The sequence below is a fragment of the Pteropus alecto genome, unplaced genomic scaffold (genome assembly GCF_000325575.1).
Source record: "Pteropus alecto unplaced genomic scaffold, ASM32557v1 scaffold125, whole genome shotgun sequence".
Taxonomy (NCBI): Eukaryota; Metazoa; Chordata; class Mammalia; order Chiroptera; family Pteropodidae; genus Pteropus; species Pteropus alecto.
Window position 1 is genome coordinate 5,738,152 of NW_006436888.1, and position 10,465 is coordinate 5,748,616.

At 49.7% G+C, this 10,465-nt stretch overlaps 1 protein-coding gene and 1 pseudogene across 3 annotated transcripts in view; one reads left to right on the plus strand and one right to left on the minus strand.

Moving 5' to 3' along the window:
* The first annotated feature begins 1,785 nt into the window (after window positions 1-1,785).
* Window positions 1,786-1,905, plus strand: LOC112481852 (annotated as a pseudogene).
* Window positions 1,906-2,661: 756 nt separating this feature from the next.
* Window positions 2,662-10,465, minus strand: part of KIF1B (kinesin family member 1B) — a 123,420-nt gene continuing 115,616 nt past the window's right edge. For 2 of the 3 annotated variants that reach the window (XM_025048568.1, XM_025048569.1), the window contains 5 exons: window positions 9,943-10,064; window positions 8,440-8,589; window positions 7,901-8,093; window positions 7,587-7,705; window positions 2,662-7,077 (listed from right to left, as the gene is read on the minus strand). In XM_025048568.1, the coding sequence (XP_024904336.1) occupies window positions 7,035-7,077; window positions 7,587-7,705; window positions 7,901-8,093; window positions 8,440-8,589; window positions 9,943-10,064 (627 nt within the window). In that variant the 3' untranslated portion in view covers window positions 2,662-7,034. The remainder of the gene's footprint in view (window positions 7,078-7,586; window positions 7,706-7,900; window positions 8,094-8,439; window positions 8,590-9,942; window positions 10,065-10,465) is intronic. The other variant, XM_025048567.1, reaches the window with a different exon arrangement.

The following is a 10,465-nucleotide window of genomic DNA, read 5'->3' on the forward strand; positions in this document are numbered from 1 at the left end:
CTCTGCTCACTGGACCCCGTTAGGGTGGAGGGGCTGAGGGGCTGCTGATACCTCCTCCCACGGAAGGAGCTCCCCATACGGGACCACTCCTGCTTCTGCCCGCCCCTCACAGACCCCCGCGGAGAGAAATGATAATCCTGTGAGTTTAGAAGGAGCCCCTAGACACAGACAGCCTGCCACATCCTGCCTGTCTCCTAGGGCCTCGCTGCCTCCTAGAACATTCTCTGGGGCTCCTCTAGACTTTTGCTGCTCAGAGTGCACCCCCACAACAGCAGCACTGATGTCACCTGGAAGCTTACCAGGAATGCAGATTCTCAGGCCCCGCAGGGCCTGCTCAGCCAGAACCTGCGTTTCACCAGAGCCCCCAGGTGACTCTGCCCGGCGCAGGCCGAAGTTGGACGAGCGCCGTTTCCAACCCTCTTTTCTGAGGCTCGGTGGGAGGGACTCCATTTATCCACTGATGCAGCCACAGTGCCTAATCGCATCTTTAACAATAATAAAGATAAAAATAAGTGACGTTTTGATCTCCCAACTGCCTTATTCTTTTGTTTCTGGGTTGGCCCTGAAATTGGGGAAATGCGATGATGTTCACTGATTCCGTCCAAATCCTTAGACCTCCCTGTTGTCAAAACCTGTGGTCACTGCTGTTCTTATTTTAATGTGTCAGCAACACAGTTACCACTCTCTCCACCTGCACACACCTCCTTACTGCTTGCCAGGTGTCACCGTCTCCTCGGCAGGGGCCTCATCTTTGCTGGGTCGTCCTGTCTCCCGCCCTCCTCTCCGAGCGATCCGAGACACAACCCCCGGTTCTCGCAGCTACGCTCACTCCCCCCGACCTCCTTGCCTCGCACCCTCGCCTGTCCCCTCCACGCTGACAAGTCCCAAATGTCCGCCTCCAGCCCCAGCTTCCCCCCGAGTCCAGCTAATATACTCAACTGCCTCATCAACTACACCTTCAGGTGGAAACACTGGTATCTCCAAGTGGACAGGACCAAAATCAAATTCTGACTTCAGTACCGTCCTTAACTGCTCTTCTCCCGATCTTTTCCACCTGAGAAGCTGCCACGCCGTCCTTAGTTACCTGACTCCTCTCTCTCTGGCTCCACGTGCAGCTCCTCGGCCGACGGGCAGCTCTGACATGAAGACGAATCTTGAATGCGACCGTTTCTCTGCCTGTACGGCGCTCACTCTAGTGAGACTGCCATCCTCTCCCTGGAGCAACTGGAGTAACAATCTCCTATTCTGTGTCCCTTCTTCCCCTTGTCCCCCTCCCCCAGCCGTTTTCCACGCTTCAGTAAGAATGATCTTAAAAACGAACGGTCACGCGCCGGCTGCACACCGGCGTTCCGGTCCACGACAGACCGCACGCACAGCCCAGGTGTGCGGGTCTGTGTGAGTGCGCTAGCGACCTGACACATTTCTCACAACGATCCCCATCGTTACCGGCGTGACTGTAAGATCATGTGACTCACCTTCCCGATGCCCTTGACTGTCTTCCTACTTCCCTCCAGTGAAGTGAGTTACCTGGGCCCTAATCCACCTGGTCTCTGGCTCCCTTCTGGCCTCAGGGCCCCCGTGCTCTCCCCCTTACTCCAAACAGGCCTCCTCGCTCTTTCTGGAACCTACAGAGGACATGTTGCCTCAAGGAGTTATTTCTCTGCCTGGAGACCTCTTTCCCAGGGGATCTCTGCATGGCTTATCCATCCCTCATTCAGGAGACTGCTCACATGTCCTCTCCTGAGAGGCCCCGTTCCTGACCCGTGGTCTAAAATGATGCCTCCTGTCTACGGCCATGCCACCCTGAACACGCTCGATCCCATCTGATCTCGGAAGCTAAGCAGGGTCAGGCTTAGGTTAGTACTTGGATGGGAGACCACCAAGGAAAACCAGGTACTATAGGCGTAAAAAATAAAAAATAAGGGATTGTAAGCTCACAAGGTCCTTACAATCTGTGAGGTCAACCAAGGGTTACCTCGCCTAAAAAAAAGCAAATAAATAAATAAATAAATAAAGCGACGCCTCCTTCCCGCCCCTTCGTTCAGTCAGCTTTATTTTGCTCTGCGGTATTTACCGCTTGATGTAATCTGTGTACCGAATGGTCCCCACTGGAACGGGGGGAGGGGGGGCACAAGTGCCAGGGCTGGTTCTGTTCCCCGGCGACCTCCCGAACCATCAGCATCCAGCCGCACTGGATGAGTGTGGACTGCATGGCCGCCTTCTGCCTGGATGCTGCTCCTCCCTCGCTCTTCGTTTCTCCCCAGACACGCATGAGAGTGGTCCCTGCTCCTGCTCCGCTCACAACGCGAGCTTGTTAAATTGAGCTGACACGGTGAAACTTTCAAACCACCCCCCACACAAAAACACCACTGCCACTACAGAATTGCTGGTAGGTATGTGAGCAGAGGCTTCAGGAGAAAAAAAAGACAAATCTTCTACCTAAAATCGCCACTTCCATCCTGGAGAGGAAAGCACTTTCTAAGAAACAGCATCGCATCAGCTTCCTGGTTATGTAATGGCCGCGGTTCTGAATCATCAGAAAGGAGCATGTAGGTAACAGCACTGTGACCCCTGTCCTAGAAAAGCAGCATCTTCGCAAGGCAAGAAAAACCTGTGTACGAAGCCTTCAAAGAGTGCCAGAAAAAATGCACATCGAGAGCCTTCTGATGCACTGGTTGTACCTTTATTATTTTACCTCGTTCACTAATAGTTCTGTGATGCAAGGTTACCATACACAGTTAGATAATGTCTGCATTGCACGTCTAAGGCTATACAGCAGAAGAACCAGAATTAGTACAAATACAAGAACTATATTTACATTCTGTATACTCAAGCTCCAAACATCAGGTATTTACATAATAAAACATGAAAATGAAAATCTGAAATTAATAATGTACATTGTTGCTAATGTGCTCGCCTCCTTCTCTGGGGAGAGATCAGTTTGCAAAGTCTTGGTTCGAAAAGGCCACTTATGCTTCATGGGTTTTGTTGTAGTGCACGAGGATGGTGACAAGGGACTCGAAACCTCAACGGACAAGTACTTTAGAGCCACAAAATCTAAGACGATGCCTTACATGTGAGAAGCTGAGAGAGTCCTCAGGTGAACTGAAGCCGGAATACGCAGCATGAAAAAAATTAACCGGAAGACATGAAAACAACACATGACAGCCAGGGTTTGGCAAGAGACCAACCTCAGCTCAGACTTTCCATCTGAGAGGAGCCGTTTGGCTGTGATTTTTCACATGAAATTTATATCAACTCTAATTTCTTCCTTCAAAAGATCAGAGGCTTTCTTACGATTTTATGGGACTCAAATATGAATTTCATAAATGGCCTTTTGAACAACAAAAGCAGATCATCTCTCGGTTTACTGAGGAAACACAAACCAGTACATTCCCACTTCATACAGCAACGCTTTGGCCACACGCTGGGTGAATCGCGTCTGGCCATGAGGACATCTGCAGTGCGCACGAGTCAGAGTCCTATTTAAAATACATTCGGCAAACCTTCTGAGAGCAGCAGCAGAATTAGAACTGTTTTTAAGGAACAGGTTAACAATCACATTTTAAAAAGGGAACCGAAAGAGAAAAAGAAAGACCCAAGTGGAACGAACGAAGGAACGAGCCCTGCCACTGTCTGGGGGAGCCGAGCGGGCACAGCACGAGGTGGCAGTACGGACAGGTGCCACGTGCCAGGCCGCCCTCCTCTTCCAGGCCCATGCGCAACTAGTTACAGCTGTATAAATATACAAATACCTTACAAAATTAAATATCCCTGTAAATTAGAGAACGAGCAGCAGGCAACAAAGTCTTTGCTTTGAAACATGTGCCAGGAGAAGTCATTTCATTTTTAGATCCCAAAAGACCTTTCCCAATGATTTAGCTTAGTGTCCTTCATCTTGAAAGAGCTGGAAAAAATTCACTGAAAGTATGAGTATCTCCATAAGTTCTACAAAGATGAAGGGGAAAAAGATATATATATCTATATATGTACATTTAAAACGATAGTGGTTTCCTAGTTGGGAAAAATCACTTTCTCTCGCTGCCGACACGTTTTGACCACGTGCTGGATTTCCGGTGCCCGCTCGGCTGCCAGAAGCAGCCCTTCCCTGCAGCCCTGGCTGTGGGCAGGGGCTGGCTGGCCCCGCACGGCCCGGCCTGAGAGCTGACTGACCCCCAGGCGGGTGGGTGCAGGGAAGGGAGTGGGTGAGCACGGGTCTGTGTGGGCTGTGAGTCCACGCTCTGCTCTGGCAGGAGAGAGAAAGATGGGGGAGGAAGGGGAGGAGATGATTAGCTTTAACTAGCACTCACTTCTCCTTAATGTAAGAGTTCTCTGTCTTGCTTTTTTTTTTTTTTTTTTGCTTGTTTAAAGTAGTGCTTTGGGAAAAATAAATTAAAAACCCTCAAAAAGTGGTTTCCTTAAAGGTTAAGTTCGCTCCTCAACTTTCTTGCCACTCTGGCTTCAGCTAAAGCCTCATAAATAGTTCCTGTCATGAGTCCTTTCTGAGAGCTTCAAAGTAGAGATGGGTCTGTCTGAAAAGGGAACATCGACCCTGACACTGTGCTAACTCCAATTTGCAGATGGGGCCCTAAAGAAAGAGGGGTACCAAAAGGGGCTGCCTGTGCCCATCAGTCACCGCAGAGGCTCCTCAGGTGGTGGAAAGCACACCTTCCGAGAACCCCGCTTCCTCACGAGGCCTTCTCACCTGGGCGTGTGAGAATCCAGCTCGGCCTGTTCTAGTACCTGACGCCTCCAAAGCAAAGACTTTCCAAGCCACTTTTGTTTGAGTTAGAAGAAAAAGCAAAAGTCGTTTCAGTGTATCACATGATTTTACGCTCCCTCGGCCTTCCTCGCCTTCGTCGCGGACATGGACCCTTCTGTCCAGCTTCCTAACAGCAGCAGCATCCATGATTTAATTCTAAAAGAAACCTTCAAATTTCATCTTTATTTCCCTGAAATTAGATTTAATTCCAGTCCAGGAAGCTGTCTCTAAGCACCGACAGACCCTAGATTTGAGTATACACCAGAAGGGCATATTGTGTCCATTAGACAATGAAGAAACCTCTAACTACGTTAAAAATCTTACATATCACTTAGAAAACAAATAACAATACAGTTAGTGACCTATGTTTTAAGAAGAAAAAAGTTTTTAAAAATCTACTAGAGTTTTCTTGATCACTTTTCCGACAAGGTCACAGCCTGTGATTTCTGTCCTTTCTTCTATTAAGCTCTCTGTGACTCACTTTTCCTCCTCTCTGCAGCCAGTTTTACTGGGTGAAGCTGGGGGCCCTCTTCTCAGAGACGAGTCCACTCAGCACCTGTCCTGCAGAGTGCACGGGCCCTTGCCCTTTGCCACCGGAAGCAAAGTCATCAGTTCCTTAGCACCCGAGTCAGCAACCTCAAGGCCAAAGGCCCTGTCTCCACAAAGTGGGAGCGGTCAGATACTTTCCGGAATGCCTGCGGGATGGTCAAACAGGGGACTGTGTGCAGGGGTAGTACAGGATGGCACGAAACAACCCAAGTCGACTGGCAAAGCAAGTGAAGTTAACGCAGGCCTTCTTCCTCCACGTCCTTCCCGTAAAACTCACCGGCAGCTGAGAGAGAAAGAGTATCTTCCCAGCGGCCTCTGGAAGCGGCCTACCCTGTTCTGTCAGAGGAGGAGACTGACCTTTGGTCGGAGGCTCTTCCTTTCTCCTCGGGCAGGGAGAAAACCGAGGAGGAAGCTGGACCAGGCAGATAAAGCAACAAAAACACCGAGGCCTGGGCTCAGGCGGACCCTCTTTTCTGTCCCAAGATGTCCTTTCATTTTATTTCCAGTGGTGGAGGGGGTTGGTTTTAATCCTGGGATCCAGAAAGCAAAGCCTGCCATGTTTGTTTATTTAAGAATATAAAGGGCAGGCATCACTGATTCTTTCAATTTCACAAGGATTATTGAAAATGACCACTGGCTTCAGCAAAGACTTCCAAGTTTATACCTGAAAGCTACATTTCTTTGATCTAAAGAAGCTAATAATCACAAGGTCATTACTCAGCATTACCATAATTATAATAACAATGACCATCAAGTTCTTCATCAGAAGTGAAACACTGCCCTCTTGTGGGACATTTGTGTATGACATCGCACTAATTCCAAACTGAGCCACCGTCATGGCTAAAGCCAAGAACAGACCTGAGAAACTCTGAGAGGCTCCTCCTCCCCCCCCCCGCCCCCGCCATGAGAAAAACAGTTCACAGTGAGCGACTGGAAACAGGCTGCTGACCGCCCGCCTTCACGGCCCACCGCCGGACCCTACGATCCTTCGAAACCCACCAGCCATATCCTCAGCTCCTCCCTTCCTACAAGGTCTGCAGCAGCCACCGTCCCAGGCTGCTAAAAAGTCCTCTCTTCTCTCCCACTAACCGGAAAGTGCGTAACTGTGTTCTCAACGAGCCCCGATTTCAGAGACTACGCCCGTCCCATTTCCAAGCTCACCACGACCTTTTCCCTAAATGGAAAACGCAGGGATTAGTGATGGAAAAAGCGACAGAAAGAAAGAAGGTAAGATTTTTTCCTCTCAGGTTCTAAAAAGCTAGATGTCTCCTCCTTTGTCTCTAAGCCACCCAAGAAAAATTAAAGTGATATCACGAATATAGAAAAGAAGAAAAGAATTCTGTCGTTTTGAAAAAAAGACAGATATCCAGAGACAGCGGTACAGACACCAGGGGTGGTAACCATGAGGACGCATCATACAAAAGGAAGCCAAAATACACTAAAAAATAATCTGGAGATTCGCTGGATCCCCTCCGGGTTTTGTTTTTTTGTTGGTTTTTTTCCCCCCTTTTGTTAGGCCACATGCTACTAACAAGGTTCTCAGCACAGGAAAAAAGAAAGAGTACAGAGCAATGGAGCTGGGGAACAGGAGCTAGAAAAAGTGCTGGACGAGGAGGGAAAGTAGTCAGGCCACAGGACTACACACAAGAGTAACCGGCAAGAATCACGAGGGGCATGAGAGGTAACACTTTATCTCTGGAAGGCGAGTGGGGGCGCTCGGCAGTCAGAACTTCGGCTGGCTGGGGCATCTGCGGGAGAGTTTTGACCTGTGGGCGATACAGGAAGAGGCAGGATTAGAACACTGGGCCAGACGGTCCTCCCTCACGGTCTTCCTCCGAGGTTCCCTCCTCAGACTTCTTCCTAAACTGCACTGCAGGCCCCAAACCAACAGGCTGGGCTGTGGTCTTCCCCACCAGGGGACCCTGAGACAAAAGCCCCTCACAGGATCTGAGGCCGGGTCACAGGGCTGAGCACTGGCTATTAAGGTTCTCACAGTCTTCCCTTTACTCAGCCCACAGACCCCAGCTGCAGACCCTTGAGAACAAAAAGTCAAAGCCGGAGGGCTCGATTGGGAGCAAGTATGACCGGTCTCCTTAGCTGCTCAGGACGCCAGATGAACTCTCATGGGGAGCTGAGGCCGCATCACCACCCAGAACCACTTACACCGCTGTCCTCCTACTTTAAACCTGTTTGGAACGAGATTTCCTTCCCTGCTTATGCTGCTGTCGTTGGGACCCAAAGCCCCGGAGGGGAAGGCAGCACAGGGACCTCTTACCGTATTGTGCCAGCAAGAAGGGGGTTAAAGGCATATAACCAGTCATTCATGTCTTTGTCATTGAGAGCCTGCAAAAGGACCCCACGGTGCTTCGTGCATACGGCAAAGGTGTTAGGCGTCTGAAAGAGATACAGGTAGACGAGAAAGTTACGAGCAATGCGGACCAGCCTGCCACATTCATGGGGCAGACAGCACTTCGCACTGCAGGCTCAGAGGCCAGCTATATAGGAGACGCCGCACCACACAACAGAGCCCAGAACTCAAAAAGGAAGGGCTTGCGTGGCGATGAAAAGCCAAGAGAGGGCAGGACTGACCTTCAGCATGGCCTGCTGGTCCTCACTGTATTCCACCTGCGCTGTGGACAGGTTAATGATGCCACGCTCCACTGGATCTTTGTCACTGTTATAGATGAAGACATAAGGGCGACGGACCACAACGAAATGTTTAGCCCAGTTGCTGGAAAGCGGCTCCTTGAACTGCAGGTACCCTTTCTTAGAAACCACTGAGCTAAAATGAGATGGTATGAGATGAGTTAGTTTCTCACAAAAAGAAAAGTGATCATGAGCTGAAGGCCTGCGAAATATGTCTCCCCTAGGCCAAGTCCTTAGTATGAACAAAACGGGAGAACGATCTGTTTGGCCTAGAACCTCATCTGCCAAAGTAATATGGCAAAAGAGCTCAAAGCGCCATGGGAACAGGCTAGGCCGCGTGGGGGTGCACCACAGTATAGCTGGGGCAGAAGCCAGGGCCCGCTGTCACCCCGACCCATTTGAATTAGACCGTGATGGAGACCTCAACACATTCTTGCTGATTCATCTTTTACACCCAGCACCTCTGGTCGATAAGTACTCACCCTGGTCTAATTTCTTCAATATCTGGAACAAGATTGAGAAATTCATTCTTTCCCGCTCGGGCCAAATAGGGTGTTTCCACCACTGGGACAATCTGAAACTGCTCGAATTCTGGGCAGGGACTGGAGGCCCGGGAATTGGCTTCTGGGGTCCTTTGAAAGAGAGAGGTCGGGGTCAGAGAGCTTCAGTAAGGTCAGCACGTGCTGCGCTGTCGGTTTCAGAGAGCTCGGTGAGAAGACGAGCGGGCATCGGGAGCCTAATTCCAAATTCAACTGCTGTCACCCTTCAGAGGTCACAAAAGGAAACTGGGCACTGATGACAGAGTCACTCAGTCCTTCTTCCTGTCCTGAAGCCCTCTGAACGGAAGTGTCTGGAGTATGAACTCCTTTCTAAAGGTTTCTATTTAGTCCCGAGCTCACATGTAGGACAGTGGCTCTTGAAGTGTGGTGGGCGACATCAGCTGCACCCAGAAACTTGGTAGACATTCACATTCCCAGGCTCCAACCCAGACCTACAGCATCAGAAACCGTGGGCGAGGTTCAGCCACCTGTGGTTGAACGAGCCTCCCAGGTGATACACACTGCGGTCTGAGACCCTCTTCCTAAGAGACAGGCAGAGAAAGCGAACATCTGGGAGGAACCCCAGCTCCTGCGTGACCAAGGTGCACAGCTGCCCCACCGGCCTGGCCCAGCCCGGGTTTTCGCGACAAAAGTAACCACTGTGTCTGTACTGTCAGTTATCCTTGGAGAGCAGCTGAAGCCCAATTAACTGTTTCATCAATTCCAAAAAAGCCCTTTCTTAAAAATACCTTACCATTTCTCAAATTGGGATGCACCTTACAATTGATGGTATGTTGCCTTATAGTTGGCAGTACTTTTTCTTAGTGGCACATAAAGTCACATCTTACAGTTGCTGGCATCCTAGGTTTAGTTAAATAACCTGGTTGTGTTATTTCCCCCATCACATTCAGCTGTGTCAGGGTTGGTACATAAGACAGACAGCTGGACAGTAACTGGCGGTTCTGACAGGTGCACATAATGAATGGTAACAGGGCAAAGGAGTCTGACGGCGCACTGCAAAGAAGTGACGAATTCAGGGAACCTAGACCAGATTGGTCTCTATTATTCTTACCGATATTATTTCGTGTGTCTTCAAAATATTTTTTTTTCCATAAGAGTTTCAAAATATTTTCCCCAAGATGGGGCTCTCCTGTGCCTCATGTGACTGAGGAGACGGGCAGCGTGGGAAGGGAAGGACGTTACTCCCTTTCGTCTGAGCAGAAAGGGTTCAAGAAGGGGAGCCAGTGGTCTGATGCCGAAAGTCAGGGAGACGGGCTGTGAGAAGATGTCAGCAGCCCCACCCCCCGCCAGTCACCACAGTATTTAGAAAAGAATTCTACGCATTTCCGAATGCCCCCAGGAGGGGGTGCTGCCCTCGAGGTGAGAATCACCGAGCAAGAAGAAGGTTCTTAGATTAGCTTCTCTTGGTGACATCTGGGTACTTACTTTTGATCCAGAGAGCTGCTCCTAGAGTCTACCAGCGACGGGCAGGTGGACGAAGGGGTGAGGGTAGCGCTGCTGAAACTGGACACGGAGGGATCCCGAGCGATTGGGGAGACATCAGACAGCTGGAGGCAGACAGAACAGAGCGAGTGAGAGGCACACAGCTGCCTCTGCGATAAGAAGCTTTGACAACCAGGGACCTCACTTTCTAAGTCTCCTGCTTCAGGGTGATTCACGAAAATAAGTTTTACAAATATTTTATGGCCTGAGTGTCACATTAGGAATCTAGACATTAACGAAAGGCGCGAGGCTGGCTTTTTATATGGCTACTCCCCTCCTGCGTTAATTGAATGATCCTGTCTATATGAGCTGAGCACTTAGAACAACAGACACTGTTCTAAGAATATGGCAGAGGCTCTGACCTCCTGAAGCTTACGTTCTAGGTGCAAAAGGCAGAAAATAAACCAATCGCCAAACATGTTACGAAGTGTCAGATGGTGATAAGTTCTACAGCAAGAAATGAAGC